This window comes from Patiria miniata, unplaced genomic scaffold, assembly GCF_015706575.1.
Source record: "Patiria miniata isolate m_02_andy unplaced genomic scaffold, ASM1570657v1 HiC_scaffold_7, whole genome shotgun sequence".
Lineage (NCBI taxonomy): Eukaryota > Metazoa > Echinodermata > Asteroidea > Valvatida > Asterinidae > Patiria > Patiria miniata.
Window position 1 is genome coordinate 28192816 of NW_024037074.1, and position 22418 is coordinate 28215233.

General features: G+C 40.0%; 1 protein-coding gene and 1 pseudogene across 1 annotated transcript; both read left to right on the forward strand.

Moving 5' to 3' along the window:
• The first annotated feature begins 1342 nt into the window (after positions 1-1342).
• Positions 1343-6718, forward strand: LOC119744395 (collagen alpha-1(X) chain-like). Its single transcript, XM_038220305.1, has 3 exons — positions 1343-1454; positions 5448-5515; positions 5891-6718. The coding sequence occupies exon 3, from the start codon at positions 5891-5893 to the stop codon at positions 6716-6718; it is 828 nt and encodes a 275-aa protein (XP_038076233.1). The 5' UTR covers positions 1343-1454; positions 5448-5515.
• A 9448-nt stretch (positions 6719-16166) lies between these two features.
• On the forward strand, positions 16167-17001 carry LOC119744326 (annotated as a pseudogene).
• Positions 17002-22418: the final 5417 nt, after the last annotated feature.

Genomic DNA, 22418 nt, shown 5'->3' on the forward strand with positions numbered 1-22418 from the left:
CGGTCTACCAGCAGCAGTGAAGCCATGGGGAGGGGGGAGCTGCAAGATGTTACAGTGTGAGGGAGGGAGGGGCAGTTTCTGTTATACCTAATAACCGCATGGTCAATGGGAATTATTTATTTCGGGGGGGGGGGATGGGGCGACTGCAGGACATTTCTTTTTCTATTTGTGTGTGTAAGCCCACCCCTTACACCCCTACCCCAGCCTCCCCACTCAACCTGGCTACGCCGCTGTCTACCAGCATCTTTATAGCGAATTAAAGCAGCCACATCAATTGGGGAAAAATCAATTATTTTACAAGAGCTACAATAGACGACAGGACTGTTGTAAAATCGATTTACTTATCCTCTTCCTCTTAATGGAAATACTAATGGAAAGGAAAACAACAGAGCCCTGGCATTCAATAAACAACCCCCCCCACCCCCGGTCTCGAGCCGCCTTAGCATACATTTGGGGTTCGGGATCCGCCGTGGGTGGAAGGGATGATGAGAGCGGGGGTTCCTAGGAAGATTCGTTCAAAGGCTATTGAAGGTTGGGGTTTTTTTAAGGAAAGAAGACTGTTTCAAATGGATGGATCGAAACAGTTAAGCTTTGGAATGGATTTGGTTGGGCGAGGGTCAAGATTGGGCTGGCATAATCTGTGATTGGTTTTGGTATAGGTTGGGCTCAATAAGCGTGGAGGTGGTTCTGCAGGTGCAATGTCAATTGCATGCCGAGAAGTTGGTCTGGCCGAGCGCGCGTTTGACTTGTGGATGGGGATAGATGAATAGTTATAATTAAGTTGCCTTCGGGAACGGCTGGAGTCTGCAAAATAATTATACTTTCAGGGCGGCAGTTGTACATGGACCGGATAATGCACACAATATATTCAAGTTCTATTTACTTTTTTGAAAAGCTGAATTCATTTCATCTTCGGTTTTTTTATCACTGCATAAGAATACTAGCCACCAAATGCGTGGCTCCATTAAATAACACAAAGCGCAAAACAAACACTGATTGAATCCCGTATGGCCGGTGAACGTCATTATTCTATCCACCAATCAGAGTTAGTCACCGAACAAGTCGGTGACCACAAGTGAGTGGTCTGTGATTGACAGGTGCCAATCACAATCCACGTGTTTGAATGTGTCACCGACATCCATACAATCATTCCACCAATTAGATGCGTCTATTTGAGTGTCGGTGATACAAGCTTCGGGTTTTACGTGTGGCAGTGTAACATTAATATCATTTCCGTCTCACAAATATGGAGCGAGTCAGTGATGTGTGATTGACAGCGCGTAAGGGGCCAATCACAAACCGGGCTTGCAAGTTCCTCAGTCACTGCTTGGGAAATCGACGTCAATATTTAAGTCACAAGCTGCCGGCTCACTCCTCACAACGACCGCAGCTAATGTTCACGTTCAGACGACAACCCGAGAGAACTGTTTACAAGATCGAACAAGAATTGCACGGTGAGTGTTTGAAACGATAATTCTGCTTACTTCGGGATTGATTTTTTTTTTTGATATATGATATTGGCACAAATGTACTTTTAGCCAAAACAGTGCGCTATAAATATTTCAGACCATGATGATCCCGTTCCTATACGGTAATTCGATAACTTATCATGCGATATTGGTGCTTGAACCATAACCAGGTATAATGTTGCATAGAATACCACTGAATTAGCTCTAGTCTGAACAGTTGATGCGGATTCAGACCACCATTTTCTAAGGCCAAAATCAGGCAATAATAGCTCAGAGCAAATAATCTCGGTTTTATATTTGTTCAAAATAAGGAATTCCTGTCTGACAATAGTTCCGCTATTGCCATCATAGTGCACTCTCGACGCACAGTAATTGCCCAAATACTTACTGGTTTATCTAGTTCTTGAAAAAAAAAAAACTATAAATTCATGGAATTTTTGTAGTTTGTATTGCCATTCAGGTTCGCCAGTTTTCCAGTCAAACCTGGCTGTAGGTTTTTCAAGAGTGTATTACATCAAGTTCCTTATTCTGATTGAAGTTCACGCACTTACACATTTTTTTTCAGATGACAAATTTAAACCTTTTTGTGTTCAAAGAAAGAAATCTTGCGAAAGCTGACACCTGACCCATAATATCATTATGATTAATAACCCGCGTTGTTTTCTTGCTGGATTTTCTTGTTTATTGTATCAGACATAAAATCCCGATGCGATGCGATCACAATTTCCGGCAATCACTGTAACTAATTCAGGATTAAAGGTTATGCGGAAGTTGGCCACGGAAGAATGTATCAAGGAAATCGGGACATCTCAAACATCCTGTCGTATGTTGTGTTTTTGAAAATTGGGATAATCTCAATACCTTTTGCACTTTTCGCTAGTTCACAGTGCGCCATTCCGGTTTGATCACTATATAGGCCTGAACGTTCATGGGTCATTCCATGTCAGACCAACGCACTTTTTTACCTCATGTCTTCTGATTTTGATAACAATTGCTGTGCTTGTAGGTCCTGATGAGCAATGAATGCACACAATTTTTAGCCCGATCCGACCTACCATGTGGTCAGGGCAGAAACCACAAAAACGGACATTTTTAGAGTAAAATACCACCTTTTTGGGTAGAAATATGTCAAACCATGTCAATTTTCATCGAATATATGCGAATTTGGTAGTAAAATAAAAAGAATTTGCATGCTCAAATCAACTCTTTTGTCAAAATGTTGTGAAAAAAATGTTGTCGTGACCTTTGATCCAATTTATGTAATAATGTATCATTCCGAAAATCAACGAAATGAAAATGACTGGATAGAACATGTGTTCCTCTATCAGAATCTACTAAAAATCAATTGGGGTCTTCAAAATTTTCAACTTTATGACTATTTTCGTACAGTTGGTGGGTTACAAATGAGTCAATTTATAGACTTGACATTAGAAATCCACCCACACAACTTACTATTCTTTTTCTAAAGGTACTTAAATTAGTCTTGGTTTGGGAATTTCTCATGTTCAGGGCTGATGAGGTCTAACCAGACTCATAATATAAATTATCAGCAGTGGCGCACCCAGGATTTTGCTTGGGGGGATTCATAGCTTTTTGTTGTCAAATTGACAACCTTGGAGGGGGGGGTTCAAGCCCCTCGATCCCCCCCCCCGATCCCCCCCCCCGTGCCACTGATAATTAGTTATCCCACGAGCGTGCTTGGAATATTGGAATATGAAACAATGCAATGCTGCTGTGACTCATATGCCACCCGACGCACTGCATTATCCCATGTTCCACGAGCCATAACGAATTTATCTTAAAGCAAACTTGACGTCGAATGCGTACATTGTACGTGGTGAGGGATGTAGGTTCATAGTGTATCGGCCCTTCAGCAGCAAATAAAAAGAACACAATACATACTTGTACATGTACAATCGATATCTGGGGCACAATATAGCTGTGCAGTATTATATCCAATCACACTGTTGTTGCTATACTTGTAGATGGACTAATCAGGGTCTAGGATTCAAGGTTGCTTAAAGATAATACTCAATATCGCAATCAAAGTTCGGGTGGCATATGGGTCACAGCAGCATTCCATTGTTTCATATTCCGAGCGCGCTCATGGGATAACCAATTATCAGTGACACCCCAGGGTGGGTGGGTGGGGGGGCTCAATTCACAGCGCACTCGTGGGATAACTAATTATCGTTGGAACCGATGGGGGGGGGGGCTCGAGGGCTGGACCCCCCCCCCCCAAGGTTGTCAATTTGTTTGTTTGATTTTGGGTTTTTTTTTTAATCTTTTACAGAAATTTGAAAACAAACAAATTATGAGCCCCCCTCCTAACACAAAAAAGCAAAATCATGGGTGTGCCACTGCTGATAATCTATATAATGAGTCTGGTTATACCTAATTATCCCTAAACATGAGAAACTCCCAAACCAAGATTAATTTAAGTAGCTTTAGAAACAGAATAGTAAGTTGTGCGGGTGGATTTCTAATGTAAAATCTATAAATTGACTCATTTTGTAACCTACCAACTGTACAAAAAAAGTCATAAAGTTGTAAATTTTAAAGACCCCAATTGATTTTTAGTGGATTCTGATAAAGGAAGACATGTTCTATTAAGTCATTTTCAGTTTGTTGATTTTCGGAATGATACATTAGTACATAAATTGGGTCAAAGGTCACGATAACATATTTAAAGTCACGTGACCTACTTTTCACAAAATTTAATTTTGACAAAAAAGTTGATTTGAGCATGTAATTCTTATTATTTTGATACCAAATTTGCATATATTTGATGAAAATTGACATGGTTTTGACATATTTCTACCGTAAGGATGGTATTTTACTCTAAAAATGTCAGTTTTTTGTGGTTTCTGCCCTGACCATATGGTAGGTCGGATCGGGCTTAAATTGGTGTGTATTCATTGCTCATCAGGACCTACAAGCACAGCAATTTTTATCAAAATCGGAAGACATGAGGTAAAAAAGTGCGTTGGTCTGACATGGAATGACCCTCATGCTTTCAAGCATTGCACGATACAAGTGTCACTGGTTAGAAGAGACTAGAGGGCGCAAATACAAACGGACCGGATCATTATTACACACACAGTGTAATTAAAGTTCAAATTGCTTTATCTGGCTGGATTCATTTCTCGAAATCCTGTTAAGAGTTGATGTTTGTACAAATTATTCGGACCGTCTACTTAGCTGTCCGACTTCCAAGTTTGAAGCATCAGCTTTCATGGGCGTTGCGAGAGGGGGGGTGGCATTGGGCGCTTGCTGCCCCCGGACATGCAAACAATAAGGAGAAAAAAAGGGGAAAAATAAAAAGACAGGCGTGAAATCATACTGTTGTTAATTAAATGGGAGTGGGGGCAAAACAAAAAAATCAATCGGGAAAATGCTGCAAAATATTAAATGGATGGGGGGATGTGCTTCGGTCACTGCCGGAGGGGAGGGCGCCCCTCCGCACCCTGGATCCGCCACTAATCTTGCTACACTGCCCGATTTTCTTGAAAATGTGTAACATTTTGTAAACGTATGCATGAAGTTTAATTCCCGAGCGGGACTGAAATCCAAAGCACATGTGATTTCGATGCAAAGTAACGATGCAAAACTTGCTGTTTTTAAAACTCACATAATTATGCTTTCACAAAATTTCAATGACTTATAAGTGCCTAAAAAAATGCTCATCCTTGTTTGGTACAATGGAATGCTGGTGCTATGAAGCATTCAGTTTCCCAAAAAAAAATTCACGAAGCGACATTAAAGCATGTTGCTTTTTCCTGGACGTATTCGGCCAGGAAAATACCGTTCAAATAATATGTAATTTTTCCATGATTTATTAGTGTATTATTTTTCCTGTTTTAGAATGATGATTTGTCAAAATAAAAAAAAGCTCACAATTTTATTCAAATCGATGATAACATTATTTCATTCCTTACTCAAGTTTAAACGCTGCCGGTTTTCGTTGTTTTTTTTCAGCTTACCGTGAACTCCTTCTGATCTTTTCTTGGACCTGATCTTCAAGTCTTCAAGAGCGAACCATCGAGGTCAGTGTGGGGATATTTAATTGATTCTATCATGACCGTGGAAAGAGCGCGCCGTCCCAAAATACCCTGATGTTAATGGGTCTTCTTTGCTAACTTTTATCAGCGGGCAAAAGTAATAACCAGCCCAATTTGTGGATTGCCCACAGCCACAGTTGTCATTGCAACCCGAATTTTCAAAAATTGTAACCCCGTGCCCCCGAACAGGCCACTGCCATTATCACACCGAACACATTGTGTGAATAATGATTCTTCAACAATTCTTTTGTAGTCATACATGTCTTTTAGACAAATCCTTCAGTTTATGTAACATGTTTATTGTTTCGTATTGATTTTTGTTTAGGTTTATAAATAGGCCCTTTATTCTTTTCTTAACAGATGAAGATCTGCGTGGCCACCATTCTGTCAATCGCCCTCCTTCTGGGTAACTCTGTCAAGCTCCGAGCTTCCGTTACTGGGCCGGTTCCCTCGGACGGTGATGGTCCTGCGTCTCAGGTGTGTCAGCAGTGCTGCCAGGGACCTGCTGCAATACCCGGCATACCAGGTCTGCCTGGGCCAGTAGGACCGATGGGGCAGTACGGTCAGCCGGGGTCAAAGGGCGATGCAGGTCAGCAAGGTGAGATTGGCCCTATTGGGCCTATGGGTGAGCGGGGAACTCCTGGGAACACTGGGTCTAAAGGTAATGATGGGCTTGGTCTGCCCGGCAAGATAGGTCCGAGAGGCCCACCGGGTCTTGTTGGAGCAGCCGGTCAGGCTGGTGTCAAAGGTCAGAAGGGTGAGCCAGGGGAGACACCAGACGACTCCAACCAGCAGGTGGCATTCACCGTGGTGAGGACGAGCCCCTCGGATACCTCTACGAGTCACGACACCCGTTTGCCCTTCCAGCAGACCGAGACCCTTCTGCCGGGTACCAGCTTCGATCTCGAGACCGGTACGTTCACCTGTAATGTGCCGGGCACCTACGTATTTTCGTTTTCTGTTCTTAAGCATAGCAACAGCGGTTACCTTGACATCCATCTTGTTAAAAATAACTACCATGTGATCACTACCCATGGTAACTCAAATCAACGTGGTCAATTGTCAGGTAGCGCGGTTCGGGTTCTGCAGCGAGAAGACACAGTGTATTTGACTGTGTACGGTCGGGCGTATAGTCAGTCCATCTATCACTACACCTCATTCAGTGGCTTCCTCCTTTACCCCGAATAAATAAATCAATTAACAAATTATCACCACACAAAAATCAAACAGTAGCAGTGCTGCAAAAATCAATTCGCTGTCCATTTCGCCGAAACAATAACTAATGAATCAAAAGAAATGTCATAATAATAATGACGACAAAATGTCGATAAGTAAGGTACCGTTAAACAGGTATGATAAAACTGGTTGATTATTAATACATGTATAGCATTGTAAATTAAAATATAAACACGGTTTACATGACAGTAAAACTAATTATAAAAAAAAAAATCACTAAAAATCAGATAAAAATAATACTTAATTTTTTTTCTATGAAATTAATTTAAGCTGTGATTTAAAAAAAAAAAAATCATAAATCTTTCTCCATAAGCTGGAAGTCTGTTCCACAGATGCATATATGGTAAAAGCACGAACACCGTATGCCTTGTCAGGCTTTGGACGAACTTCAAGACGGTTGAACTTAACCCTATCATAGCCATTAGTGCGAATGTAACACTCATTAATTGATATCAACTTGACTGATAAGTCTGAAAAGTCTAAGGATCTTGAATTCAACCCTTATGCATGTCTTCATGACGATTTATCCTTCTCGAGCAATTACAAGTCTTGCAGCAACATTGTTGGTATGTTGTCATTTCTTAGCTGGTAATCGTTTGAACCAAAAAAGAAGAAATAAACTGTTCCAATAATCTAATCGGGAACTAACAAATGCATGTATGAATAAATAATGTATTTGTTTACATTTGCACCGCACAGTTCCATATAGACAATAGGTTTTTAAAAATGTGACTGCTTGTAATTTAGCTTTTTTCGTAGAAGAATATTTAGAAATGTTAAATAAGTATGCTTTAAAACTGTTGACAACAGTTATATTTGTATCTACTGTGGAATTAAATATTTGTAATATAGTTTAATAAGGGTGAGTCGGAAAAACGGAACCCACAAACCCCAAATACTGTATTTCATATTTAAAAACATATGAAGCCCCGAAAATAATAATGACTTGAAAGCCAATTTCATAAACTACTATTAGATGAAAATATTACTGAAATTGCTGAATCCTTTCAAACAATATCGCCATTTAAACACAATGATAATAAAACCTCTTTCGTTTAAAAATGCAATTTTAAAAATCGTCCTCACAATTTTCTTTAAACATCACCACCGATAAAACCTCACTAAAAGTTAAAAATATTCAACAAAGTCCTTTTGAAGGTCCGTCTTTACAAAAAGTAGATGTCATAAATCATATTGTTTGCCTTACCAGGGTTGTTAATAAAGATTTTGTGTACTACAGTGACAGTTGTTGAAACAAGAAATGTGTCGTTTTCTCTGTTGTTCCAAACAGTAAATAAATACACAATAAATTGCCTCTTTTTAATTTTTTTTGTACAAAACAGGTTTTAGGGTCATTGCATTTAAATGGCGATATTCTTTGAACGGACTGAGCAATATGAGTTATTTTTTTTCATCTAAAAGTAGCTCATAAAATTGACTTTTTGTCCAATATTATTTTTGGTGCAACATATTGTTTTTATATGAAATATAGTTAATTTGGTTTTGGTTCCGCTTTTTTTCGACTGACCCCCTAACAAAGTGAACAAAGAAAATATGTAATTTGTTCAATTTGGTATGTGATCATAGATAAAAACAAATAACGATTGTAAAACATACATTGTTTCTGCACTGGTTGGGTTATTCTCAGGTGGGTGGAGACTCGCCTCGATATCATTTATTCATTCTCGGAAAGATTTTGTTTCTTGGCAATTTTTGTTGTAGTTTTCAACTTAGGTTCATATACTGAAGTAAGGATTGTAACGTGCAGAGAAAGTTATCGGGATTGATTGTCAAAAATGTAAGCCATTCCATCATTTTTGAAAGCTTGAAATTGCCAGTTGTCATAAAGCTAATAAACTATGTCTTTTCTCATTTTTTTGCTTTATTAGTGGCCAATAAAAAGCTCAAGATTTATATTGATAATCAGATTATTTTTTTAAACGTGTCCTGTCACCAAATAAAAACCCATTATACAACGACTGGAAAGGAGAAACTAGGCGGGGTTTGTTGTCATGATTTAAGACAACAAAACGGCCCCTTCTCTCTTTAGCGAACAATCAGTAAAGAAACGTAATAAAATCGACCGAGGATTTCAACCCCAAAACACGTTAAGCCCTGTTAAGTATTTCGTTAATAATTACTGCCGCAAATTTTGTTTTCCGTCGAGTTTTGCGCAGATGAATAGATTCATGTTTTTTTTTCTAGGGCTACAAAGTTTTTTTTTTTTTTTTTTTTTTCTGGGGGGGGGGGAATAGGCCTCATTGCCCCGTACTTTAGACATTTCGAGTTTGTATTATTCAATCGATTTGTGGCCTGACATATTCGTTGTCTTTGCGGTGTAGACTGCATGGGTCCCGACCCCCGCTTGTAGTCTCGATATAATATAGTAAACCGGAACCAGTCTACCAGCAGCAGTGCATGAAGCCAGGATTCTTACCGGGGGGGGGGGGGGGGAGAGGACATAAAGAAGCTGCACAATGCTACATTTGGAGGAGGGTGGTATAAATTGTTGTTCAACATAATAACCATGATCATTTACACATATTTTTTTTTGGGGGGGGGGGCGCTTCGTGGCTTTTTTTCTTTATTTTTCTATGGGCTGTCTACCCAAAGGGCGGATTTGATATATCTTTTAAAGCGAATTAATTAAGGCGGTAAAAACTTTTTTTTTTTTATAAGATCTCAATAGACGACACGACTGTTGTAAAATCAATTTACCGATCCTCTTCCTCTTGACGGAAATATTAATGGAAAGGAGAACAACAGCACCCTAGCATTAAATAAGCACCTCTCCGCCTCAGCGTAAATTTGCGGGTTAGGGATCCGCCGTTGTGGATAGGAGGGGGAGGGATGATGGAGACGGGGGTTCCTAGGGGGATTAGTGCTTGGCTTGGAGATCAGACCATTGAATGTTTTGCTAGGGAAAGAAGTCTGTTGTACACGGTTTGATCGACACAGTTGTGTGAGTTTGGGATTGGGTTTGGTTGGGCGAGAGTCAAGATTGGGATTTGCATATTTCTGCATGTGTTTGGTTCTGGTATAGATTGGGCTCAATAAGCGGAGATGGGAGGCCCCAATTAGCGGGGAGGGGGTTCTGCATGTTCAAGGTCGATTGCATGCCGAGAAGTTGGCTGGGCCGAGCGCACGTTTGACTAGTGGATGGGGATAGATCAATGGTTATAATAAAGAACGGCTGGGATGCGCAAAATCAGTATATTTTCACCGTTAGAGGGCGGCAACTGTACATGGACCTGATATTTTGCACACCATGTCATAGTGTATTCACCTTCTTAGTGCGCTTTTTTTCCAGCTAAATTCACTTCATCTTTGTTTTTCTATCATAAATAAAGACTGCATACATAACCTGACTACAAAATATATACTTGCCACCAAATGCGTGGTCCCAATAAAATCACGAAGCGCAAAACAAACACGGATTGAATCACTTATGACCGGTGTACGTCATTATTCTATCCACCAGTTAGAGTTAGTCACCCAACAAGTCGGTGACCACAAGTGATTGGTCTGTGAATGACAGATGCCATCATTTTTGGAAGCTTGAACTTGCGAGTTTTATACAGCTTATAAACCATGTCTTTTTCCAGTTTTGTTTACTTTCTTAGTAACGAATAAAAAACTCAAGATTTACGTTGATAATCAGGCTATTTTGTTGAGAGGTGTCCTGTCATCAAATACAAATTCCACTACAAAGGAGAAAAATAGGCGGGGTTCGTTGTCATGATTTCAGACAACAAAACTGCACCTTCTCACTGTAGCAAACAAGAAGTAAAGACACTAAAATAAAATCGACCTAGGAAATCAACCCAACACACGTTAATGTGTTAAATACTTGGTTTATAACAGCCCCATTGTTTTTTCCTCGATTTTTGTATGATCCGAGGAGTAGATTTGTTTCAAGGCTACAAAGGTTATTGTAATACTTGTGAATGAAACGCCGACCAAAACAATCGGCCGTTTTGAATGCTCCGAGGAATAAAATAGAGTAGATAACAAACGTTAATTCTTTTGTTTGTGAAATATGCTTCATAACCCGGTGTCATATGAAAATCAGACTGGTATAAAAATTTAACTCTTTTTCCCTCTTATTGGTTAAAACCTCTCACGTGACCGTTCCCTCCCCTAATTTATCTATGCATGAGCATGCGCAATACCACCAATGAGTTCGTATTTCATAAAACCTATATTCATGCTACATCGGTACTGCTGACATTTCCTAGTTTTTATTTATTTAATTATTTTGTGGCCTGACATTTATTCGTTTCTTGCGGTGTAGACTGCATGGGTCCCCACCTCCGTTTTTAGACTCCATAATATAGGAAACCGGAACCGGTCTACCAGCAGCAGTGAAGCCAGGGGTCTCACCATGGGGGGGGGGGGGGGGCTGCAAGATGTTACAGTGTGAGGGAGGGAGGGGCAATTTCTGTTAAACCTAATAACCGCATGGTCAATGGGAATTATTTATTTCGGGGGGGGGGAGGGGGCGGGGGGATGGGGGCCGACTGCAGGACATTCTTTTTTTTTTTTATTTGTGCGTGTAAGCCCAACCCCCTACATCCCCACCCCAGCCTCCCCACTCAACCTGGCTACGCCGCTGTCTACCAGCAAGGTGGATTAGATACATCTTTACATCGAATTAAAGCAGCCACATCAATTGGGGAAAATCGATTATTTTACAAGAGCTACAATAGACGACACGACTGTTGTAAAATCGATTTACTCATCCTCTTCCCCTTAATGGAAATATTAATGGTGAGGAAAACAACAGAACCCTGGCATTAAATAAGCACCCCCCCCCCCCCCCCTGATCTCAAGCCGCCTTAGCATACATTTGGGGTTCGGGATCCGCCGTGGGCTGCCCTATGGTGGTAAGGAGGTGGAAGGGATGATGGGAGCGGGGGTTCCTAGGTGGATTCGTGCTTAGGCCATTGAAGGTTGGGGTTTTGTTCAGGAAAGAAGACTGTTTCAAATGGTTGGATCGAAACAGTTAAGCTTGGGAATGGATTTGGTTGGGCGAGGGTCAAGATTGGGTTGGCATATTTCTGTGATTGGTTTTGGTATAGGTTGGGCTCAATACGCGTGGAGGGGGTTCTGCAGGTGCAATGTCGTTTGCATGCTGAGGAGTTGGTCTGGGCGAGCGCGCGTTTGACTTGTGGATAGGGATAGATGAATGGTTATAATTAAGTTGCCTTTTGGAACGGCTGGAATCACCGTTAGAGGGCGGCAATTGTACATGGACCGGATAATGCACACAAAATATTCAAGTTCTTATTACTTTTTTGAAAAGCTGAATTCATTTCATCTTCGGTTTTTTTCATCACAAATATAGACTGCATCAGAATGCTAACACAGAGCGCAAAACAAACACTGATTGGATCACGTATGGCCGGTGTACGTCATTATTCTAACCACCAATCAGAGTTAGTCACCCAACAAGTCGGTGACCACAAGTGAGTGGTCTGTGATTGGCAGGTGCCAATCACAATCCACGTGTTTGAATGTGTCACCGACATCCATACGATCATTCCACCAATTAGATGCGTCTATTTGAGTGTCGGAGATACAAGCTTCGGGTTTAACGCGTGGCAATGTAACATTAACATCATTTCCGTCTCACAAATATGGGGCGAGTCAGTGATGTGTGATTGACAGCGCGCAGGGGGCCAATCACAAACCGGGTACGCAAGTTCCTCAGTCACTGCTCGGGAAATCGACGTCAATATTTAAGCCACAAGCTGCCGGCTCACTCCTCACAACGACCGCAGCTCATGTCCACGTCCAGACGACAACCCAAGAGAACTGTTTGCAAGATCGAACAAGAATTGCACGGTGAGTCTTTGAAACAATCTTTTACGATAATTATGCAAACTTTGGGATAAATCTTTTGTGATATATGATATAGACACAAAGGGCTTATAGCCAAAACAGTGCGCTGTAACTATTTCCGACCATGATGATTCCATTTCCATACGGTTATTCGATAACTTATCATGCGATATTGGTGCTTGAATCATAACCAGGTATTATGATGCATAGACTACAGCTGAATAAGCTCTAGTCTGAAAAGTTGATGCGGATTCAGACCAAAATTGTGTGAGGCCAAAATCAGGCAATAATATAGCTAAGAGAAAATACATGTATATAGTCACGATTTTGTTTTATTTGTTCGGGATTCCTGTCTGACAATATTTCTGCTCCTACTTACATAGTGCACCCCCGACGCATTTTAATTGCCCTAAATACTGAATAGTGAAAAAAACCTATAAATTCCTGGAAGTTTTATAGTTGTTATTGCCATTCAGATTCGCCGGTTTTCCAGTCAAACATGGCTGTAGCTTTTTCAAGAGTGTATTACATCAAGTTCCTTATTATTGAAGTTCATGCACTTTCACAATTTTGTCAGATGATAAATTTAAACCTTATCGTGTTTAACGAAAGAAATCTTGCGAAAGCTTGACCGCCCATAATATCAGTATGATCAATCACCTCTCGCTAGTTTTCCCTGTTTATTGTCAAACCTGAAATCCCGATGCGATGCGCTTACCTTTTTCCACCGGAAATCACTCTAGCTAATACAGTATAAAAGGTTATGCGGCAGTTGGCCACGGAAAAACGTTTAAATGAAATCGTGACATCTGAAACATCCTGTCCTATGTTGTGTTATTGAAATTCGGATAATCTCAATACCTTTTGCGTAATGTGTTTTTTAAAGTGTGTCTTTAAACCATTTCTGTTTATGGGTGCAGGCCAGCAAATCAGTCCGAAAATGCCTACGCCGGCAAAATCACGAACTGCATGCCTTCAAATTCATGAGAATTAGAGCATTTTGAAGGCCGTGAACTTGATTTGTAAAAAAAAAAGTTTAAAGCCGTGCAGAGGACTGCCAGCTCGTATTTCTGTCAAATGTGGATGATGATTCTGCCCTAAAATGCCTCTATTTTGCAGTGGAGCGTAGGCGTCCATTTTCAAAATGGCGATTGGCTTCAGGACTGCTTTTAGGGATGAAAATCTTTGATCACCTAGATGATTGAACCCCAGAAAATTTAACAGAAAATGAAGGATGATGAAATAATCTTTAATTTGATGTACGTCTTGTACAGTCCTCAAAGAGTTATGTGTATTTTTCCTGAATTTCTAAAGTGGTGACATAAAACTTTTAACATTGGGGTCTATTGAAATGTATTACTGGTCTGCAACGTTAGGTCTAAGCGTTACTTTCAAGCGTTGCAGGATAAAAGTGTCAATTGTCCGAACAGACTAAAGGGCGCAACGAACAAATCGGATCATTATCGCACACATTTTATTCATGTTTAAATTGCCCCCCCCCCCGGACATGCAAACAAACAGAAACAGGAGGGAAAAAAAGGGATAAAAAGAAAAAGAAGAAAGAGGTGCGAATTTCATATCGTTGTTGATTTGATTGGTTGGGGTGCAAATGTCCCTGGACACCCTCAAAAATGTATCAATCGGGAAAATGATATGGGAGGGGGGGGGATGTGATTTGTCCTCTACACACACAAAATCCTGGCGACGCCCGTGGCTGGATACATTTGTAGAATCATGTTAAGAGTTGAGGTTTGCACAAATTATTCGAGCGTCAATTTAGATTTTGCATCTTCCCTTAAAAAAAACCCAGATTTCTTGTCCTAATTTTACCCGGTTCTTCATATTGGTTAATGACGAAACACGCACGAGATTTTTTCTTTCATGTTTACGTACATACAATCAGTTTCGTAAAACAAACCCAACAAAATAAGAGAACTAAACGAACTAAAAGAGAGATACGCATTTAAACTATAGAAAATGATTGAAGACTGCATTAACTGTTTATTGTGTTAGCGATAACAAAAGAAATTTGATTGATTTTGAGTATCCTTTTAATTATCTTTTTATTTCCACAGAGTGATAACAACAATTAACAAACTGGTTAATATGGTCTAAATATGAAAAAAAAGTATATTTTTGCGAAATAAACCTCATTTTGGGCGAGTGCTCAAAATGTCATTCTTTCTATAATCTAGCCACCTAACAATGTTCCTGTCATGTTTCCTTCCCTGACAATTAAAACAAAAGTGTGTAAATTGCTTCATGAAATTTTATCAAAAGTCATGTCATTTTGTCATTTATAACACTGCCAAATAATACTTTCAAGGGCGGATCCAGAGAGTTTATTGCCGGGCGAAGTTTGTGCCGGTAGAAAGGGTGAAGATGGAATGGCTCTCTCAATCGAAATTTGCCATTTTTGATAAATATTCGGTCACTGCCGGGGGAAGGCGCCCCCTCCGCACCCCTAGAGCCGCCACTGATTTGGCTAAACTGCCGAATTGTATTAAACATGAATGACTTTTGTGAACGTAAGCATGAAGTTGAATTCCCGAGCTTGACTGAAATCCAAAGCACAATAAATTCAGTGCAAATACGTCAATTGCCTACTTTGCATGTGTATAGTGGAGATACCCTTAAATAATTTGATCGTTCGCTAAATTCAACTTTTTGAATTTGAAAGAAAGTGTTCACACATTAAATGAGCAAGGTGTGAAATTGGACGGGAAAAAAACATATTTAAATGAAGACTATGCTGTTTAAAAACTCAGATATTTATGCTTTCAAAAATGATTCAATGACTTACTAGTTCCTCAAAAATACACAGGTTGTTTTTGTTTAATGAATTTGAATAAAATGTATAATGAATTTGAATAAAGGCTTTCATGAAAGCGTTTGAAAAATTTAATGATGATTTCAGGGAGCATTCAGGTTCCAGAGAAATGTGTCCAAAAGTGTCATTAAAACATGTTGCTTTTTTCTGGGCGTATTCGGTCACGAAAAAGCAAATAATCTTAGACCATTGTTTTTATTTGTGAATAATTGTTCCTGGTTTCGAATGGTTATTGATCAAAGTGAGAAAAAAACCCTCAACATTGTATTAAAATCGATGAATAAAGTATTTCTTTCTTTACTCAAGCATTAACGTATAACCGTTGTTTTCTTTGTTCATTATTTTTCAGCCTACAGTGAACTCCTTTTGACCTCTTCAAGTCTGATCTTCAAGTCTTAAAGAGCAAACCATCGAGGTTGGTGTGGTGATGTTTATTAATTGATTATATCATGACAGTGGAAAGGGCGCGCCGTCCCCATAAAACAAAACTAATGTAAGTCGGTAAAAACCTTTTCATATAATGTTATAGCCCCTTGCCCCCGGATAGGCCACTGTCATCACGCCGAACACATTCTCTGAATAATGATTCCTCAAAAATTATTATGAAGTCACACTTGTCTTTAAGACAAACTCTTCAGTGTATGAATCATCATTACGCTTATTTCTTATTGCATATTGATTTTGTTTTTAGTTTTACATATAGGCCCTGTATTGTTTTCTTAACAGATGAAGATCTTCGTGGCAACCATTCTGTCAATCGCCCTCCTTCTGGGTAACTCTGTTAAGCTCCGAGCTTCCGTTACTGGGCCGGTTCCCTCGGACGGTGATGGTCCTGCGTCTCAGGTGTGTCAGCAGTGCTGCCAGGGACCTGCTGCAATACTCGGCATACCTGGTCTGCCTGGGCCAGTAGGACCGATGGGGCCAGTAGGACCGATGGGGCCATACGGTCAGCCGGGGTCAAAGGGCGATGCAGGTCAGCAAGGTGAGATTGGCCCTATTGGCCCTATGGGTGAGCGGGGAGCACCTGGGAATACTGGGTCGAAAGGTGATGATGGGATTGGTCTGCCCGGAAAGATAGGTCCGAGAGGCCCACCGGGTCTTGTTGGAGCAGCCGGTCAGGCTGGTCTTAAAGGTCATAAAGGGTGAGCCAGGGGAGGCACCAGACGACTCCAACAAGCGGGTGGCATTCACCGTGGTGAGGACGAGCAGCTCGGATGAATCTAGTAGTAACGACTACCGATTGCCCTTCCAGCAGACCGAGACACTTCTGCCGGGTACCCGCTTCGATCTCGAGAGCGGCACGTTCACATGTAGTGTGCCGGGCACCTACGTATTTACGTTCTCTGTTCTTAAGTATAGCAGCAGCGGTTACCTTTACATCCGTCTTGTTAAAAATAACTACAAGGTGATCACTACCTATGATACATCAAATCAACTTGGTCAGTTGTCTGGTAGCGCGGTAATGGTCCTGCAGCGAGGAGACTCGGTGTATCTTACCATGTACGGTAGGGTGCAGGGTTCTTCGACCGAACACGACACGTCATTCAGTGGCTTCCTCCTTTTTTCCGAATAAATAAATAATTAAATAAATATAATGAAATCACAACGCATAAATATACAGGAGCAGTGCTACACTACGCTTTCCATTTTGCCAACACAGTAACCAATGAATTAAAAGAAAAATGTTCAATGTCATGATAATAAGAAAAATAATTGATTCTTAATACAAAGCATTTTACCTTCAAGTATCAAAACTACGTAAAAAAACAGTTAATTTAAAAGAAGTTAAATATATGACTTTTGAAAAAGAAGGTTTTAGATGCGATTGAAAAACACTTCAAATGCATTATTTTTTTCGCTCAAATAACGTGGAAGTCTGCACGGTCACTATATGCCTTGCCAGGCTTTGGACGAACTTTAGGAAGGTTAAACTGAACCCCATCACAGCTTTTAGTGCGAATGTGAAACGCATGAACTGATATTTACTCTGTGAAGCGCCGTAACGCTGCCTCACCATGGCGGATAAGTTTGAAAAGTACCGAAAAATCTTGAATTCATTCCGCACCGTAACCAAGTGCCAACGTAGTTCCTGAAGAATGGGCATACGACCCTTCCTTCTCCATATATGTTGTCATTTCTTAAACTGGTAATCGTATAAAAAAAAACATAAACCGTTACAATAGTCTGTCTGGGAAGTAACAAATGCATGTATTAAAAAAAATGTTTTTTTTTTTTTGTTTTTTTTTCATTTGCATTTCGCATACCGTATACAGCCAGAGATTAAATGAAGCCTGGTGGTATCATTTATTTTTCCTCGGAAACTGTTTTTCTTGAAAAAAACAACAGTTTCAAATTAAGCCACAGTGAACCAAGAACTCTCAACTTTTGTTAAAACACTTTATTTTGTATCCCATGTTATAAATGTATAATTGAGTTTTGTTTCATGTTAATAGTCGAGTTTTAGAGCTTTCACTACGATGAAATTGTTTACGATTTAAAGTAATTTGAGTTGATAATGTGACACTATATCAGCAGATTACGCAATTATGATTCTATAGTATATATTTGATTCTAAGAAACATTTTTTTTCCAAGTATACATTTGAGGATGTGCTCTGTTTAACAGCTTAACTAATTTAAGCACAGAAATTAATCATATAACATGTAATCAGTATCGAATATAGATACTCAAAAACTGTATTTTGAACATTACTTTAATTAAACATTTAGCTTTTAACAATGTGGAAAACCTTGTCCCACTCGTAATACATTCCATCGAATTCCTCTCAGGAAAGTAAAATTACAGAGAAATTTTGACCGTTTACTGAATACAGTCAATAAAATCGTTTGTCGTTCAATGAACGAGCAAATCCCAGTCTGACTCTTATGAACAAAATGATTTCTTATTAAGTACTTAAATATGTGATTATAGATAACAATTTTAATCCCTTTGATATTACAAATTATTGCAAACAAAGTCAGTTAATTACCTGTATTTTTGTCCATTTTTGTTTGTTTTGACTTCTAGATTTGGGGATTGGTGTTAATGAAAGGCCGGGTTAACATTGGTTGAGGATGGATGGGGTGGAGGATGAATGATTAGTGGTGTCGAGGGGTTAGGGATTGAAGATGAGGGGCGGGGAGCAAAATATGATGCCGATTGTTACTTATCTTTCAAGAATTCATCAAGAACAATGACTGGCACTAAGACGATGGTGTAGTCTACTTATCTCATTTACCCCACGGATTCTTAAAATGCTAAAACATGTAGACAGAACAAAATGAGAAATGAAAAATGCTGGATGTCAGGCCCATGAATCTTTGCACCTCCCCCCCCCCCTCCCCCAACACAACCAGAAGCCCACCGACAGTGTTGTTCTGCATCCGCCTGTGAAGGGCAGGGTGTTCAGGTTGGCTTGGGTTTGAAGGGTGATAGAGATAAGGTGGTTGCGTTTCGCAGATTAATGGGAGATGGGTGAGAATGAGAGGGAGAGCATTGGTGAGAGAGGCTGAATAGGGTGAAAGCTGTACGATTTCCTCACACGCTCAGCTTACAAACGCCGGGTATGTTAGGGCCAGGGTCATCGCCACGTGCATGTGGGAGGTGGGTGTGTGCAGGGGCGGATCCAGGAATTTTTGCAGGAGGGAGGGGTTCATCGCCAAAACAAATCTGACATGCGGTCATTATTATTGTTACCAGTAAAACATGTTCTTCCGCAATTTTTAAATATCCGTTGGCAGATTTATTTCAGTAAAAATAGTTTTGCTGTACGTTCCCATCGTGGTAAACCATGGCCCCGGATGCGAATTATCTTTTCCTAAACTAAAACCACATACATAGGAGTCACCTTCTTTGGGTGAGAATATCGAGAAAATTCATTGGTCAACCCACCCAAAAAAAAATGAAAAGAAAATAAAAGATGACATGTTGATTACCTTTTTTTTCTGTGCAACTATAGACCGCTTGCAGATGCGTTCGATAATCGACGCGAAAAGGCGCGCGACGCCATGTTGTGGGACAAGCGTATATCTATCTATGCACATTTTGTCCCATAACATGGCGTCGCGCACCTTCGCGTGTCAAGTATCGAACGCATCTGCAAGCGGTCTATACCTGTGAGAGTTCTGAGTGTTTTACCAGAATTTTGAAGTACGGGCATTTAGCACTGGTGTCTATGGGAATTTTAATACAGGGCTGCACCCCAAGCCCTGTAAATCGACTTCCAAAGACATAAGTGATAACTACACGTACTTCCCATTAAAAAAAAATAATAGTCATGACTGTAGATCTCCAAAGCATGGTGTTTGAAATTTTAATTGAACACATGTAGTATTTCTTAAGTTGTTGCCCCCAAAACGGGTTAATTCTGTATTTCAAAATTAAAATTTCGTCCAGTGATTTGTCATGACTGCGTAACATTATGAGATTTAATGCTATGGGGAAACTGTCAAACAATGAAACATTAATACATGTTTGACCGAAACAAATATAGTATCTTAAACGCGAAAAATACAAACCGAATGAAAACAGAAAGTCAACGTCCACGAAATATGACACACTCGTTTTTTGGGGGGCCGGGCAATAACCCGAGCCTACCAGGCCCAGATGTTTTAAGTTGTAAGTTCGGCCAGTAATTGGTCTTGATTTATTACTCATAAGGAGATTCTATTTCGCGAGAAACCGTCGAACAACGAATGAAAGTTTATTTCGAGAAAGGGCGCGCTAAATAAAACTAGTGTTAAGTTTCCATCAATAGAGGGGGCGCCTCATAAATAGTGGTCTCCACAAAGCGAGCAACTGCCAAGACCCCATTGGCAAAAACCATAAGCGATAAAACATTATCTGCAATTGTGTGTTTTCTTGTGGTGTGCCCCCCCCCCTCCCACAGCTGGTAATGTGGCCCCTCCCCCTCCACCATGCCCGGAGCTGGCCATGGTGCTGCTCCTCAGACACTCAGGTTAATACTGATTCCCGATAAATTTCTCTCATCCAAACTTCATTGAAGAAAAAGAGGCTTTTTTCCTTTCCGCTTTCATATGAAAATCAGACTCCTTTGAAAACTTATAACACCTTTACCCTAGTATAAGTTGAATTGTTTTACTTTGGTAAACGTATTTACCAAATTGAATTCAATGTACAAGTTACCTAGATTGCGCACTTGTTATGCGGGTGATGAAGATACCCGAAACATTTTTATATTTTCGCTAAACTCAACCGGGTGCGAAAATGCTTGCCATTTGAAAGTGCATTTGAAAGAAATTTTTGCAATTTTGAATGAGCAAGGGTGAGAAGTTGGACTAAAATTTGAATGAAGACTTTGCTGCTTTAGACCTTACATAATTATGTCTTCTACAAAAATTAATGTGATTGACTTACTAGCACCCTATTATTGGTTAAACTCTCTCGCGTGAGCGGTCACTCTACTAATTATCACCACCTAGACACGCACTATAATATTAATGAGTCTGTATTTCATAGGGTCTTAAATTCACGCTACCCCGGATAAGAGACACCCGGCGGAGACACGCCCAATGCAGTATCATTTATTAATCCTCGGAAGGATGTGTTTTCTTTCTAAAACAAAAACAAAGAAATTAGTTTGAATTGCACCATAGTGGATTAATGACTCTCAAATGTCATTGTTGTTTTTGTTTTGTTCTTGTGTGCCAAATTATTTCTATTTGATTTCAACGTGTTAAAAGTTTGGTCTTAGAGTTTAATTCTGATGAAATGATTGTATACGATGTAATGAAATTTTAATTGTTAATGTGACACTATCAGAGCATTGTTAAAGTGCTGTAAAAATTCTATTGCAAATGAATATTTTATTGTACAAAAGGTGTTGTTTATTTTCAAGTGCATTTACATTTCATAATATTTCTTTGTTTAACTGCTTAACTAATTTAGTAATATCATGTGATAACATATAGAATATAAATTCTAAAAACAATGTTTTAAAAACTCTAGTGTTTGATAATTTGGGACATACATGCCCCTTGTAATACACTCTGGAAGAATGAAATCGAGTTCTCCGGAAAGTAGAATTGCAAAGACATTTTGAATATTTACTAAAAAAAGTTAAAGAAATCGTTTCTCGTCGAAATGAACAAGCAAATACCAATCTGGCTCTTGTAAACAAATGTCTTTTTAAGTACATCAATCTGTTAATATTATGAACAATTCTAGTCAATTTGATATTAAAAATATTTGCACTAATTCAGTGAATTACTTTGTATTTCTGTATAGTTATTTTGCTGTTTTGTCGTCTTCAGTTTGTGGTTCGTGTTCAATGCCCGGTACAGATGTGTGTCGAGGGGGTTAAGGGTTGAAAATGGGAGGGGGCAACAAAACTGATACCAATAGTTATTTATCTTTCAATAATTGAAAGAGCAATAAATACTACTAAGACGATGGCGTGGTCCACTCGTTTCATTTCCCCCACGGATTCTTGAAATAATAATAATTAATTTTTGGGGGCTAATCATCCTTACTCGCAGCTGGGATGCTGAATTGCGAAGGACGCGGCTATAACGTGGTCGGGCCGCTGGCACGTGAAGGCGCCTATGGTTGCCGGCCACATCGACCCATATATGACCACGGAGCACAGCCTGAGATCGAAAGTGTTTGATTTTTCCGGAGGGAGGAAAACCGGAGGGCCCGGAGAAAAACCCTCGTGGCACTGGAGAGAACCAATGCACAACTCTACTCACACGTGATCCGCGGCCAGGATTCGAACCGTAGTCACCTTGGTGAGAGGCGAGCACTTTACGCACAAGCCACCCACGCCACCCAAAATGCTATTATAATGTAGTCAGGAAAAATAAAGAAGGAAAAATGAAAGGCATCCCCACGCCTTTTGATTCTCTAACGGCCAGCTTGCGGGGTATCAGGCACTTTTACCTGCCCCCTTCCCCTCCACTCACCGCCTAACATAACTGGAAGCACATGGACAATTTGGGCGTTTTCGAATCCCTGTTC

What these genes read in the sequence shown, in the direction of transcription:
- LOC119744395 (XM_038220305.1), top strand. Translation starts at nt 5,891, where the DNA reads ATGAAGATCTGCGTGGCCACCATTCTGTCAATCGCCCTCCTTCTGGGT.